General features: G+C 30.1%; 1 protein-coding gene across 1 annotated transcript in view; it reads left to right on the top strand.

The window, feature by feature from the left end:
• The window catches only part of LOC110991913 (neuroglobin), a 59,190-nt gene extending 41,730 nt beyond the window's left edge, over positions 1-17,460 (top strand). The window contains exons 4-5 of the mRNA XM_022257501.2: positions 15,147-15,378; positions 16,820-17,460. Coding sequence (XP_022113193.1) covers positions 15,147-15,378; positions 16,820-16,975 — 388 coding nt within the window. The 3' untranslated portion in view covers positions 16,976-17,460. The remainder of the gene's footprint in view (positions 1-15,146; positions 15,379-16,819) is intronic.

The raw sequence follows: 17,460 nt of genomic DNA, 5'->3' as shown, positions 1-17,460 counted from the left end.
CATTGTGAAACAGGCCCTAAATGTTCTTTATTTTGTAATATTAATTACAATATCTTAAAAGATTGAATCCAAAATTTTAAATAAAATTAATGTAATCCAAATTTTTAAATCTAATTTCCAGTACCCAAATTACATCATATAGTGTATTGTTCAAGAGCAACTTAAAAATACAAATTACAAGGTATGAAAGATTTAATTGAATTAAACTTTTATATTTAAATTATTAAATTACTTGAGATAGAAAATTATAATCTTAACCTTCAGTGAACCTTAAAAATAAAACTTACAAAATATAAACCTATTTTCCAAGTGTTTTCTTTTATCTAAAAGAGAAATCTTACACAGAAAAAGCTTTTCATTTTCACAACTAAAATATTCAACTAAAGGAATATAGCAAAACGTGAGTTTCCCGGAGAATGAGCAGAGCTGATTGGATGTTTTATCCGTCACAGGAATTTCAATGGAAAATTTCTACTTTGTACGTATTATATTTTTCAATTTATCATATACTGGCGACTCGCTTTGACTTCAAAGTACCACTTCTGAATATAAACAAACATCAGTAAGACAAATTTTTAAATCAAAGGCTTTGTTAAATTATATATATAATATTAATAAAAATCACAATTACATAGTTAAATACTTTTTTTGTTTATCCCTTTTCTAAACCTTTTTGTAGTAAAATGTATCATGTATTCCATCTTTGGCTATGTTTTCAGTGTATTTGTTTGTAATTATATATAATTTATGTTAGCTGTAGGATTTCTAAATAAATAAATAAATAACCCAAATTCCGTCAAACGTTTCTCGTGTTTGGGTTTTGGCAAAATCGTTTTAATATGTGTGTCTCCGCAAGTTAAAGCAATTATTATGATTATCTTATCTTCTGTCTCACCCAACTTCAATAATTATTATTACTAGATATTTCAATAATCTAAAGGAAATTTGATCGAATCAATTTATGTTAGGCTAACTTATTTCAATCAAACATAAAAACATAAGTAATGTAACCATGCTACAGACAATTACGTAATGTTTCAACCTTATGACAGTTGCGTTACCAACAAGTTTAAAAATATATTCTCTTCTCTATTTCTTATTATTAAAGTAATTTCAAAAATAAGTGTTACAATTTTTCGTATCCCGAAGTTGATATTAATAAAATCAATAATATTAGAAGTTTGAGATAAAATACAGTGCTTGAGTTTGTACAATTGTTTATGTTATATGAGATATATTCAGCTGCTTTGTGAATTCCAGCGTAGAATTGTTTATCGTAAACTGCGTTTTATTATTATATATATATAAAATTTTCATGTCACGATATTTGTACAAAAATACATACAACTCTTAATTCTCTTGCTTATAAAATCAACCCCTATTTTTAATAATAGCCGGGCCAGCTAGTTGGTATAATAAAAACAGATTTTTTATTAAATACACAGCATTGATTAATAACTTTAAATTATCATATGTGTCACATAAGAATTTACATTGGTAAATGCAAGATAATGTGTTACTTAAAGTTTTTGGATTACGGCGATGCGAACCTAGACCAATTTAATCCAAACAAACATTAACCAGTACCAGAAGTACTAAACCCAGACATTTATATTTCAATTAATTTAAGTTTGAGTCTGGTACGGTGGTATTGTTAACGAATAAGTATCAATATAGTTAGAAAATTCTTCCAGCACTTAAAAGTACACAGGGACTAAATTTTTTTAAATTCGTTTTAATTGTCTATTTATCCATTTTCTTTAAAATTTACTATGTAGGTTGAGAATATTGTATCGGAAATAAAGAAATAATTTGTATAAGAATGAGTTACGTTTATTTGTATTATCAAAACAAAATTAATAACAATATTTGTGCAATTAAATATTAAATAACAGTAGGCATAGTTATAGTTATAATGCAATAAGGGCGTCCTAGTATCTGGTGACCTAGTTACGGCACGGCGAGTGGCTAATGAACGAAGATTCTCTCGACTGTTCATGTTTATGAGCTAAAACATTACACCCAGTTCTGTTGTCTATAATATAATAAATATATCCTGTTCACGGGTGCAGAGTTGGCCTTTTTTTAAAACGCATGGTACACTGAGGGATTTATGTGTGTACTTGGTACTTTTTTGTCTGATAGGGTGACAAATATGGAGAATACGATTTAGATACAATAAATACACTGGTCAACGTTCCAGTCACGCCCCTTTTTATGATTTCTATACATTAATACATATATCCATCCATGGTTGATAGGTATTCATGAAACAATATTGTTTATATCACAATAATATCGTATAGTGAAGAAGAAAGTATTAGAAATGTAGATATAATTTGTTTTTTTTTATTTGGCAATCCGGTTTCCCCACGATTTTATTTCTTCTCTGATTAAGCGAATGGGAACGCATATAGAAAAAAGGTTTGAACCTACGAACTCAGAGCAGATAGTCCCACGCTAAAGCCACTATACCAACACTGCTGTCTAGATATTAAAATACACAAATTTTACAGATAATTTCAATATCAAGAAGCAATACACTTAAGATACAAAAAACAAAAACAATTATTGTCTTAAAGGCAGTTCGCATTCTGTCGTAAAATAATGATAGCGGCGCCAACATCCCATTTTTTCTGAAAGGCTTCACTTGTGACGTCATATGCCATTAAAGCGTGTTAAAGGTTTATGTAAAAATGCGATTTATGAGAATTTTATTAGGAAAGCTAAGTGAGGCATTAATGGAGTGTTTATGACATCCTTAAATGGACTCATTAAATTTCCTGTTTAGATAAAGAGTGTTTAAACTCATAAGATATTTCCTTTATAGTTTTAAAATATCTTCCTAGCTGACAACGTAACGTGCTTAAACAGAAAAAGCTATGTTTTAACTATTTAGTAACATAGCTTATTGTAAAGGATTAAACTTAAAACTTATGGTTAAGAGAAAAGAAATTGGATATAACAGATAGAAGTATTTATACTTTTGTGTGATATAACTAAATAATTAAATTAAGAATATTATGTTAAAAAGTATTAAGTGCTAAGAAACAAAGTATTAAAACAAATTGTTTTCTTTTATTAAAAGCCTCATGACTATATTATTAATAACAGTAAAAAAGGTTGTACAGAATAAAAAATTAATTAAAAAGTATTTCAAAGGAAAGAATATAAAAACAAATGTTCGAAAAGGATTCAATTAAATATTAGATCCTTACATATGAAATTTTCGCTTTGTATGGAAGGAACAAAAGTAGATTTTTTAAATATAGAATATATTTAATTAATCAAAGTACCATTGCTGTCTTATAGGTATTTCATTGACTAAAAAACTTTGTTTTGACTGCCCCACAAAGATAAGTTTTGTTGCAACATCATGAAAATTGTATGGCACTTTATCTTAAACATTTTATATAGAACCTCAATCGAGCAAGGTACACAAGGATTCTATACCAATCACGAGTGATCGCTGGAAACTAATTAAAGGCTTACTGTAACATACGGTGAGGAAATAACAATTTAATCCTGTATTTTCTAGTGTCCTGTCTAGTCAAATCTCCATATTATAGGTGGATTTAATTATTATGACTAGTTCTTACATAAAAATCTAACTACTCATCGTGGAAGTCCTTTGTCCCATCGAGGACATTAAGTCAAGTCAAGATGATGAAGGAAAACATCGCTAGAAAACCGGCACAAAATGCTACATAAATTATTATTATTATTTATATACTTTCACTAACAAGCTATTTTAGCTCAATCATATTATCAAATCCGATTTTAACAAAAAACATGTATGTACAATGTAAATATCAAAAAACTTTTTTACATTTTGCAACTTGACAAATCCTATAGCATTGGTAACAACATGAGTTGGAAAATAAAAAGTGAACAGTGCAGTGGGATGATAAAGTGAATGTGACTTCCCAAATGCGTTTTTTAAATTGGATTGGATGTTCGTGAAATATTTTTAACAGAAATGTGTAGACAATGGCGTTTACCGTTGTAGTGTCATTTTTAAAATGAACATCAGTATTTTTATTGACAGACTCAGTTTTTTAGGATTAACGATTACTTCATAGTTGTAACTTAAAAGTTTAGTGTTAGCATATTAGCTATATGCAACCCTTTTTTCTATTTTAAGCCGTACAAGTTCTTTAATTAAATGCAAAATATATTTGACTAAAAGAAGCTAAACACTGTGAAAAACTTGCGAGCTATTTTTAAGGATATAAAAGGACATAGATTACGCGGCCTTTGAGCGCGGCAATCGAATTCAGAACTTCCGTAACGAAAATAAACACACTCTCTGACGAGATCGGTGAGGTAGCGTAAGCGCGGCCGGTGCAGCCGATAATTTAGAGTGAGACTGTATTGTCGTGTTAGTCTTAGTCTGGTAGAGTGATAAATTGAGTTAATATCAAAGAAAAAAAGTACTGCATACATAAAAATTAATAAATAATTACATAAGTTATTAAAAAATGCTTTACTGCGGCAATTCCCGAGAGCCAAATTGTTTTTTTAAGACCTGGAAGGGTTAACTCCTGCAAAAGGATACATCAAAAATAAAATTCAATTATTGAATTTTTTGCAGAAATTTTACTCCCACGTGTTTTGAAGATACTGTCACCACATACATGCAAACCACGGTACTGAGTGGGTACAATTCAGTAAATCAATAGATTGTAACATTATCTACTGTTGACTAAATATTTGACTTTTTATAATTCTTTTGTTTTGAATTTTTATTTTGATGATAATGAGTGTTCCGCTGTTTAGAGAACTTACTCATATGAGGCCCTATACCGACTTTAAATGGGTAGAGGAAAAGTATAAACATAAGCTTTTTACGTATTATATGATTTTGTGCTTTATACAGGCATGTTAATAGTTTTCATTAGTTTATGGTTTCCATAATATTTTTTTTATCTTTGACATCATTGGTAGAAAAGGAATATTTTCAACCTCTGTGTTACAAAGCCAATTGTGTTCAAACAGAATATCAAAATCGGTTCACCGCAGAACTGTGGTTAAAAGGGCCATGTTACCTCTGAACTTTGGGTAATCCCTCCCTTAGTTCAGGTATTGTAATATATCTTACGACGTAAAATATAAAAGGGGTTTCGTAGTTATAGTCATTATTTTATACTTTGGAACGAAACACTAAATATAAGTCTTTCAACTATAACAAGACTCTTTCCTAACTTTTGTTAAGGGTATTTAAGAAAGGGTTTCCGTAAAATTCTCAATATTAAAGCTTTTGTAAGGCTATATATAAATAGTGTACAAGTTAAATACGATATTGCAACATAATATATAAAATCAATATATATTTGTGCCAATAAGTTCTTTGTTAAAAAAAACTGGTACAACAACAGTAAATGAGTCATACAATTTAATGTTGGGAGTAAGGAACATATAAAAGCCTATGTGTGTGTAGCTGGTGTGCTACGCCCGATATCTACAGTACTGCTACGAGAGATTAAGCTCGGTCTACAGCGACACGATTGTAACAAGCACTGTTACACTTGAATAACTTATGCAGTTTACCGCTGGATGCTTAAATGAAATTCTGCATTTTATTATTTTATTACTCTTGACCAACCTTGAGCATACATATTTGACTATAAGAGCTGTTATATAAAATATGTTGTAATATTTATAATCACGTTTGTTAACGTTCAATTTCAAGTTATTAATGAGTTATGCATTAATAACTTTGTTCAAACCCTCAGCCTCGTTTTGGCTCATTGGTACTTGAAACAGTGAAGCATCTTTTTTATCGATATTTTTTGATGTGTGCAACGAAATTTACTATTGAGTTTATAGCATAGTAGTGACTTGTGTTCGTACAGATGACCTATGAAAAAATATCGATGATCACACGTTAAATACCTGGTACTTTATCTACTAATTCACCGTGGTGGCAAACTCCTACAATATGTGTATTTTCATGCGAAACCCATTTTCAATATTAAACTTTTAATAAGCGTTATATTAAGTTCCATATAAAAAGTTCAGCCTGACATCTCAAGGAGGCTAGATTAAATATTTTTTTATTACGAGTCAATAGACTCTCGTTAAGGAGAGATAAAAAGCTTTTTCTAGAAAGCTTTCATAGTCCTAAAAATCTTATTTTCTGTTGTAAAAACCACTAAAGCCTTATCGTATTTACCTAATCAAATTGAGGTTAGATTTCTGAGAAATTGCTTTTAAGCGTCGCTGCAATATTTTTTGAAGTGATCCTTCAAGTTCCATTTCTATTTAATAGAAGGAAATTTAATGGATGGGGTGAGGAGAAAATGAAATTACTGTACCTTATTTATACACCAGTAAAAGAGAAATATAGGTTTTCAATGGTAAACGGTAAGGAGAAATTATTAAATAAACTATTAAACAGTACGAGGCTGTAATAATATTAATATTAATGCTTCATTATTCTCTGTGTCTCAATTAACTATATTTAATTTTTCAATAAAAGCAGAAACTATCTGTGGAAATCTTAAATAGACCACTCGTAATAAAAAACTAATTTGGAAAATATCTGAAATTAATGAATTTTAGATTGTTCCCTAAGTTGGAATTTACCTGCTTCACACTAAAACACACATGGAAGCCAAACTATATACACTCAAATATGATACAACTGCAACAATATTACGAACATATTACAACATCAAACTGATAACCTCATTTTTTTGTTGTTACTAACAATATTATGCGATGTATAGCTAGAATAACGATATTATGCGATGTCAACGTAATGAAACAAAAGGGTCACGTTTTGAAAATACAATTACTGACCCTTCCCCGGGCACCCACATTGAACAGGCCCGATTATGTACAGCGGAAACTGAAATAACAATCAAATAATTGTTAAGTAATAAATTTCAAACATTTTTACCAAATACATTTTATTAATAATAAATAATACGATCATATATTTGTAAGCAGTGTTCGCGGCATTTTTCTATTTATGGAGAAAATATTATAAGAATACCAAAGACTCAATCGGTACGTCAACATAAAAAAAGTGTGCGTGTACGATTGTACACACACACTTCTTTATGAACTAATTTTTCGAAAAATAATCTACTATATGCAACTTTACAGATATTGGTTAAATAATGTTAGATTAAGTGTAACAAAAGCCTTTTATTATCATAGAAATGACTACAAGTAAAACAATTTTACCTTATTACTGAGATTATTAAATATTTTCATTCATTGTAATAGAATTGATACTATCATTGTTATCGTTTTTATATATTTTTGTTATTAATGGCTTCCAATCTTTTTGAATCAAACGTGGTAGGGACAGTAAAAAGACGGCGCGGAACCGAAAAATGTGACGCCGATAAAGATGTTTCACTTCAAAAAATACGAAAAATCTGAGGCTAACTTTAACTAAGATTAGGTACTTAGATACTTTTATTTCAAAATAAAATGTACCAATGTCATACAATGTGTTGTGGCAATGAGAACTTGGGGAACTGGTTGATAGCACAGAAGGTAAAAGATCCCGTGGCCGTTAACCAACCAGCTGATCGGACCAAGTAAAAGTTCCTCAAAAGTATACCCTTTCATAAGAGTGGCTGGACAGAAACCAGAGGAAACAGATAGACCGCTCTAGAAGGTTCCTTGCTGCCATAACACTTAGACATGAGATGCTGATTAAAGAGAGAATATATTATAATTAATGTCTTTTTCTTTTTCCTGTCAATTAATTATATTATTGTTTATTTATTTATTTATTTACTCGTTTGCCCCCTGTTCTATAAAAAAAAATTGTCTATCACTAGCGTATTGGAGTCTATAAGGTTTAGTTATTTAATCAATAAATAAGTAATAATAATAATAATAATAAATTTTCATGTCTTGCCATCATACAGCTGTTACCTTTCTACGCCACATCTGAAACGCTATTTACTCTTGGGCAGTTGAATGATTGATAGCACCTTTGTAGTATGCACATAAATTCTCTAACTTATAAGTTTGGCCGAATAATTCTAACTCAATATCTGTCATAGAATACAAAATCCCGCCGTTCCTTTTTATTTCCTTCAAGAAAAGAGCGTACCAATTCTTGTTAGGCTGGCAACGCATTTGCGAGCCTTCTGGCAATGTTAGTATCCATGGGTTGGCGGTATAACTACATCAAGTGATCCCGCTCGTTTGGTTGTTATAAAAAAATCACAGTCAATCATATTAAGATTATTTTATTAGTAATATCGTTCAATAATAACGTTAATAGCCGGTAACACCGCATGTCCCTTTTACATAAATCTTGTTTCACATTGCCATAAACTGGGTCAAAACTTGTGCCTCGAATTGAAGTGAAATATAGTTTATTACTATGCTAATTTGATTAAGGCTCACATTAGTTAAGTAATATCAAAGGTTATAAAGATAAAAATAAATAAATAGATCAGTGGCGCTACAACTACGTTTTAGGCAAGCCGGTTTCCTTGCGATTTTTTCCTTCCCCGTTCAAGCGAATGTTAAATGCGCACATAGAAAGAAAGGTCACTGATGCGCAGCCGAGGATTGAACCTGTTACCTCTACACCAACACTGCACTTTACTGCAAAAGAAAACAGCTCGTCTGTTTAAAGCTCACAGCATATGCTAAATATTAAACGTCATCATCAATCATCAGAAATTTAAAACTAGATTCAAAATTCACACAACCAAGACTATAAAAATATGGTAGTCGTTAACTGCTAGATCATAGTGATTTAAGAATGAGCAAGTTTGAAGTTTCGCGTTTTAACTTTCCATATCATTTTAAGTTAGTAATAGAAAAATTAACCATTTCATGCGTATAATCCTTCTTTCTGTTTGATTTTTGTTACGGTACTTAGAAAGAAATTCAAGAAACCAGCATGTCATAATTACGCTTATAAGATATTATGAAAAGTGGTTTTTGTTTGCCCCATACCCCATTTGTCACGGACTTATAATTACGTAATTAATAGGCCATTTATTTTCCCCTTATTCGGTGTGTTGGTTGTAACTGTTCACATTTTTTATCTCTTCTAATATTAACATGTAAACTCAAAACTACTGGACTGATTTCACAAGTTCTTTCCCCAGTATACTAAATTATTTATATTTATTACTTGTAAAAATTAAAACATATTTGCAAGATACAAAAATATTCTTGTCATGTTTCACTAATATTAATATAAAAATGTTCACAAATACCTTGAAAGGAATTACTCGTCTTATGAAGCCCTTAATAGTCCTTTTCCCCAATACACTGAATATTTTAGATAATTTACAAAGATAATTCTCTTCGCTGAGAGATTGGAGGAAAATTGCTATCGGCATATTTGTATATAAAATACACATTCAATCAAATTGAGTAAACAAAACTGATTACTTAGTTTATTATTATAATATATATAAATTAAGCGTCACGTTCTTTACCCGCGGACTCCTAAACTACTTAACCGATTTAAATCAAATTTGCACACCGTGTGCAGTTTGAACTTAAAAGATATATAACTCCTGAATTCTGAACTTCTTTTGAAGTTTTTTCTTTTTCACAACGTTTGTATGGATCAACCATTACACCATGTTCCACATGACATCTCAAGTAATAAATAATAATAAAATAAATTAAACAAATTTTGTCCTCTATCATGGAGGCATGGTGAAATGGGAGCAGGTACTTACAATCCCGTGGGAACAACAGACAAAGACATTGTCGAAACAAATTACTTAATATTTGTTAATACTGTAATTGATGATATAAAAAATAGTTTAACTGGGGCACTACAGACCTGTATATGATATAGAGAAACAGTTGCGTAATAAAAAAAACTTATTCGTAACATTTACATCTGGAGATAAAAGATAGGCGTAAAACGGAAAAGTTAATGCCTCATTTTCAAAGTTAAATGCTACCGTCGTTATACTCTGAAAAGAGATTTGAGCTAAATCCCGTTTTGAGTTTAAAGTATTATTAAGATAAATCTAGTCTCTTCACGCGTTTTCAGTACAAGATAAAAACTTAATTTATTTTATATTTCAAACTTATAAAATAATATTTTTTGCCCGACCTTCGACATGTGACAACAGATTCTATTAATTATTAAGACGGAACATTAAAGGCCTGTATTCACTTGGATTAGTGATTATTGCAGGTGATTAGTTGGCTGCGTAGTAAAGTGATTAGAATGGAGTTCTATTTTTTCCGAGTAAACTGCAAATAGTGACGTCACGTGCGCCCTCCCTTCCCCCTCACTCGCAGCGTGCCTGCCGCACTATATTATGACAACTGAATTTACTTAACATAGCCACTGAACAATAATTGGACACTTGCACTACACACCTGCCCTAATCAATGTCATTTACTAATCAGTTGCACTTGCAGTAATCAAAATAAATACAGGCCTTAACACATTGACTTTTTTATTTTTATAACATGCCATATTTGTAATATCTAATTTGTTATTTATTTCTTAATAGGCAAGAAGGTAATTAGTACCCTTTTGTGTCTAAGCCCGTCGTCTCTTTGGCTGACAAATTCCAAAGCACCAGTGTTAACTGCGGATTCAAGAAAAGTCAGTTACCAGCGGCAGGCACCACTCACACTAAAGACGCTTATGCGTTTAAGTATGTTCAATATTGGTTGCTTATTTTTTATTTTATTTTTTTATTTTTTTTTTGTGTACTCCTACAGCTAACACAAAATACATATAATATCAAACAAATACACCGAGAACATAGCCACAGATGGAATACATGATATGTTATAACTAAAAAGATTTACAAAAAGGAACAAACAAACAAAATATTCAATACAATTAACTAACTGATTTAATCAAGGTGATCATATTAAAATTAAAAAAATATTGGTTCATAGTACAATTACGTTCAATATACTAATCAAACTCCGCTTAAAAGTACTGGTAATAAAAACCTATAAAAATAGATTAAGGAAATCCTCAAACGAAAAACTATCACTGACAGTTATATATAGAATTTTGTAAATAACGATTTCAGTGTGAGATATTTCTTAGTCTATAGCCACAAATCTGTCATCTGTAATCGGTTACCTGCCACGTTATCTAAACACATCCGAAACGGAGATTTGACCCAGAATCTGAAAGTAGATCGTAATGTATTTAGCTGATAATTATTGCTTCGCTCGAGAGCTTAATTTTAATGATGTTTTTATATGTACTTCCTTATGTAATGAAGACTCAAAGAAGGGAAAATCGAATTTGGGTCATTGCGAACCTTGGGCATATAAATTGAATTTATTTATTTAAGAACTCGGGTGAGTTTCTTTACTTTTCAGGTTAGAGATGTGTATGTTTATAACAGATGCTATATGTCATTTATGAATACATATATTCTTTCTACAGATGTTCTGTAGTATTTTTTTAAGTATTAAATTGATCGCGATAGTACAATATAAAGTCAAAATATGTGTACTTGACTTGAGTGGTTTGTTTGGATATATGGGTTCCATCAACGGACGTTGAGGCAGAATACGAAATTACTTCTGTATACCTTCGATGATCACTATGCTGGAACCAGCTGTCCTAAAGAAAAGAGCGTACGAATTCTTAAAAGGCCGTAAACGGCAAAAGTCCTTTTGAGTATCCATAGGCGGCGCCTGTGCTATATGCTATGCTAAGTTCCATGATCCCTAGACGGAAAGTAGGGCGTCCACAGCGAGGCTTCGTCGTGTCAGTATTGAGTCTCCCATGTCACTTCCCTCCAACTCTTTATTTTCTTTATAACATCTTTTTTTCTATTCATCGAATGTGTATTTATGTGTGTTGCTTTTAAATTTTTAAATGAAACGGTTGTGACAGACTCCAATCCTAAATAGCCGTATAATATATGAAGAGGCAGGATGGCCTTATGGAAAATATAAAACAAAATCGGTGAATTAATATTGTGAGAATTAATTATTGTTATAGCTATAATATTTGTTTTTAAAGGCATATAAGAAAATCAAAGTTCATAGGCGACTGTAGCTTGTAAATGAAAATTTAGAATCGATTAAACATATATCTTGTGACATATATAACCTGTGGACTTTCATAAGTGTGTACTTGATTACCTATTAATAAAATTATTTTCAGTTTGAGTTTGAAAAACTTACGGGTAAAAAATTTTATGAAAAATGTATGATTTATTGGATATAGTGCCGAGTTATTTTTAATTAAGTGCGTTTTCCAAGACCAATCAACAGTTTCTCGAGAAGTAAGAAATATCTTTCAAGATATCACGAAATGAGAGTAAGTTTTTATTCCGATTGGCTATTCATAACCAAAAAACTCTTCTTTACTAAAAACTTTTCAAAAACTTCTTATGAAAACCCTTAAAAACAGGGATCACTCAAACTTTAAAAAAAAGATAATATGTTGAACTTTTACTCAGAATCATCCATGTATTTGTAATTGTAGTTCCATGAGTTAAATGATGATTAACTTAAAGCTATTATTTAGATATTAAGCTGACTTAACCGTTTAATTTAATGGACGACTCTGAGTACATCAGATAAATCTAAAACCAACAAATACATAAATTAAATTAAAAATATTTCTTAATACCTAAATTTGATCTACTTAGATCAAACATGAAATATAAATGTATAAAATCGTCTCAGAGAGAGATGGAGGTATTTAATACAATTGTATTATAAATTCGTATCTATTTAAATTTAATTTATTGACTACTAAATACAGAATGGCTTGACTGTGCAATCTTAATATGTTCTGGTACTGCCCATCCGATTACAGGAAGGGCATTCTGTTATCACTTTCTTTTTAAGATATATAATTATATATTTTCTTATTCTTTAGTAATATTTACTTTGTAAACTTATTAATTGTAAGCATTTTGTTTGTATACGTCCTCCAGCACCTATTATCGAGATCACACATTCTTCTTGTCGCTACTACTAATGAATAAATAAGTAAATATATTTCTTAAAGCCTTATCACTAGCCATTGTATCAATAAAACCTAATTAATTATGTCTGAATTTATGAATGAGAATACTTCACATTACGCACACGTTCAAAGCACTCATTAAAATTAACTATTAAATGCTATTATGAAAACCGCAATGCAAATAAACTCGACACTGTATAAATCAATCTCCTATAGTCTTAATTAAACATCCTAAATTATATGCAAATTTATGAAAGAGACCAGTATAATTTTGTGTTAACAATAGCGTTTGCTATTTGGACATGTATGTAATTAAATATAAATGTTTATTTTAAAATAATTTGTAGTTCTTATATAAATCGAATACTTTTTGCTCTCTATTCGGAAATCTCTTAAGCCACAGGAGAATCCATCATAAATTTGCTGATGTTCAAGGTTATTAAATTACTCATATGTAGACCCCGTTATCTAACACTCAATTTGGGGGCAAGTTAGTGATGATGCTTCAGATAAATTAGTCGATAAAACTTTTTTCAAGTCATCTAATTTGTTATAAAATCGGTTTTTTTGACTACCGATTTTCTTAATCATTTATTTTGTTAATCATTCATTTTACTTATATAATAAGTACAGTCAGACAATTCTAAGCTGTGGTCTGTGTCGTACGTCCCTTTTAAAGCAAGCATCTTTTATGGGATTTTGATCAATAACGTCAATTTTGCAGAGAGGTAAAAAAAATCTATTTCAAAAACAAAAAATACTATAGCTGCAGGGCTCTGTTATTTATGTATAAGATCTTTTGATATGTTAGTGGGTGAGTAGTTTTTTATCGATTCCAATTATCGAAATTGCCCCATCACTTTGCCCCCAAACTGAGCGAAGATAAACGGGGTTTGCTCATATGTAAAGACTTTATTCAATAAATATTAATTAATAAATAAGTTATGCTAAAAGGTAAGTAATTTAATTAACCACGTTTAAGTATGAGATATTAATTAATTAAATTTAATTAAAATACAATTAACTCTTGCTCACGCGAAGTTAACTATGGCACGATCAAATTTTAATGTAATTCTGTTAGCTAATGTTTCCTTTGTAGTAAAAGATAACTTCGCTTCTATTTTTTCCGTCTGGTGATTTATAAAATAATAAATTAATCCTTTTACACAATTTATAACATATAATGTTTTCGTATTCATTTGTGACTAATTTTATAAAGTTTAGTAATCATTTGTTTTAAATGTATATTATTTAAACCTTATATCAAGTAATATACATAAAATTTTACTAATCAATTGTTTTGAAGTTATCATTAAAGGTTTCCTTTTTAAATTAAATTATAAATTTCATATTAAGTGTAAAACCGAATTATTTTGGTCTGTAAATTGACGGCTCGGTGATTTAACTTATATTGAGCCATGGAATGTTGTTTCAGTGGTCCAGTTTCCTATCATACTTTTCTTGTTTTAACACACTGGAAATCGAACTCAGGATAATCTACTTACATCGTTTGGTTAAATGTAACCAGCATTAAATCAATCAATTCACTAGAATTAAAATAATAAATAATTTTGATTAAATTAAATAAATTTTACGTATACTATGTGATAAACACATAATACCAACTCGTGTTGTACTAAGTTAATTTACTGCAAAGTGTCAAAGACAAACTTTGTAACTACTTCAAAACGTTCATCGACTCAAACATACCTAAAGTCTCCAAACATAAACTAAATTATCTTAAATTATCGCCACTTCAACGTTTAACTAAGTCATCTTTCTCTAACTATGGAGGATGGCAATATAAATAACATAAGATAAATCTGAAACTTTGTTAAACTTAGCTAACTTTAACTAACTTTACATTTTGAATTAATTGAACCCTTGAAATTTAATTAACACATTTTTTTTTCTTTTGACAGTTGTCATTTATAAGATTTATTGACATATATTTAAATTACACATTGAAACAATTAAATATTTGCTGTAATTGTTATATCATTGTCATAAATAAATAACTACGAATTACGACTTGTAGCTAAGTAGTATGTATTTATAAAAATATACAAAAAAGACGAAAATACAACATAATACGAATATTTTACTTGTGTACAACTGTCAAAAGTAAATTGGTTTTATCATACGTTTTGTACAGTATATTAACAAATACAATATTTTCTTCAATATGTCTCCATAACGCTATCTAAATTGTATTTAAATTTTCCAGACTGTTCGAGGAGAACCAAGATCTTCTTGACATGTTCGAGAAATTTCGACAATGCAAGACAAAAGACGAGCAAATAAACTCAATGGAGTTAGCAGAGCATGCTAATAATGTTATGAACACGTTGGATGAGGGCATTAAGGGATTGGACGATTTGGACAATTTCTTTCAATTTATCCACCAGATTGGCGCCAGCCATAGACGGATACCTGGGTTCAAAGTAGAATATTTTTGGGTAAGTGGTATCGCAACTGTTGCTTAACACATTGCTATGTGAATTGTGAAATAGACTCGGTACAACAATAGTTGTTGTTTGATTAAATAAATACGTCAATCGTTCCACAACTGAGCATTATATAAGACAGTATCTGCCACCACTGTGTAGAGTATTTCCTAACCCATTAGACTTGGGGTCCTTCCTTGAGCATAAGAATTCGTAAAAGATGTGGTAAAGCACTCGCAAATCTTGCATTGAGAGTGCCCATGGGCACTCAACATTAGGTGAGCTTCCAATTTTATTAAAAAAAACCTCTTAACCAATATTGATACTACTATCTATGCTATAGAAAATATTATCGCTCAAATCGAATTATCAATAGTTACTAAATTTTATGTATATTTTTAGGAGTTATAAAATACATAATCGCTCTAAAATCCTTTGAAATACAGCATTAGAATTTTCAAATTCGTATATATTTCCTCGCTTTTACCACATTTAATAGTTCTATAGATACATAAAAATAAAGATATATTAGGAGAGAAAAGAACACATTCCATCCGAAAATATTAACCTTGTGATATTATGAAACGTGCTCTCACGTAGACCAACACTATTGACAAAAGAATACCGTAACTTATTGCTCGTTGATCCGAGCTGAAGCCCTTAATAAAATCGAGAAAATACCTCTCCATTCCCTGAGTCAATAATAAACTGAATGTCACAAGTCATAGCTAAACAACAATCGCATGAGATTGTGAGGACTATTTTTTAAGATTATTTATTTTGTGACAATTGGCCCATTTAACCGCTACATAGCAATTTTCTATTGAGTACGTTAGCTTGAAAACCACAATTTATCATTTAAATTACACGACATAACAGTACAATACAATACCTAAATTACGAAATTGTACTGTTGAAAAACGAAAAGGCTAAACTATTCGCCGAATCCCCAAACGATGTTTCCTATTTCAACCAAATAAAAAAACCGTAGATTATGATTAAAATTGTTCCTTGCAACTTAAGTTGTACTAAGCTAGAATAAATAAAGTTAAGAAGGCAAATATATAAATAAATAACGTCATCTCCGTTCTAGTTAAGTGTAGATTGAGATACTTCTATAAAACTCTCACGTACAAGTCATCATTTATTTGTATCCTTAAGAGAATTGTGAAAGTGATGTAATCATTCCCTTGACCAAATTGTTTCAGAATAGTAGTTTTTCTTTGAATTGCTTTTGTCTATTTAGAAGATATAATATAATTGCTAGTATGACTAGTGTCATACTAGCAATTATATTATATCCGCAACTAAGTAATATTAATTATTTATAATTAGTAATATATAACTTACATCAAATGAAAAATAGTTTAATTTAACTGACGAATTCACTAACCCGCTTATTTATACTATAATATAATAAAATATATAAATAGTACTTATTAATTATTTGCAGAAAATAGAGGCGCCATTTCTAGCCGCAGTAGAGTCAACTCTGGGTGATCGCTATACGCCAAACGTAGAGAACATATATAAAATAACGATAAAGTTTATCCTGCAGACGCTCGTAGATGGCTACGAGAAAGCCGCGAAAGCCTCCAACTCAACGTGAACCCTCTGGGATTTGACATTTCCTGAGCTCAGATTGTACTTACAGACAGAAGATAAATTACTTTTTGGTCCAAAAACTGAATACAACTTTTTTACAGCAATAATTTTATTTATTAGTATCACGTTACTGCAATTAGTAAAGGTTGTTTTTACAGGTACTTGTTAATTGACGTTTGTTATTCTTATTGTTGGAATAATTTGAGCTCAGGTCACATTGAATGTTATCATATTTCGGATCTCATATTTTTGGAGATACCTGTACAAAAGTCAATTTAGAAACCTACTGTGTATTTATATAAATGTATACAATCTTCTCACGAATTCTAATATGGAGAGTTCTTCACATGTAAACTTAATCTTAATTTTATAATTGTAATATATTGCTTAGTTGTAAAGTGTTTTTAGGTTTAGAATAATTGTCGTAAAAATCATTTATTGACTATGTCTTTTACTACATACATTCTACAAATAAAACTTTAACCAATA

The sequence above is a fragment of the Pieris rapae genome, chromosome 19 (assembly GCF_905147795.1).
Source record: "Pieris rapae chromosome 19, ilPieRapa1.1, whole genome shotgun sequence".
Classification (NCBI taxonomy): domain Eukaryota; kingdom Metazoa; phylum Arthropoda; class Insecta; order Lepidoptera; family Pieridae; genus Pieris; species Pieris rapae.
The sequence above is the reverse complement of the archived record's forward strand: the minus strand, read 5'-3'. Positions and strand labels throughout refer to the sequence as shown.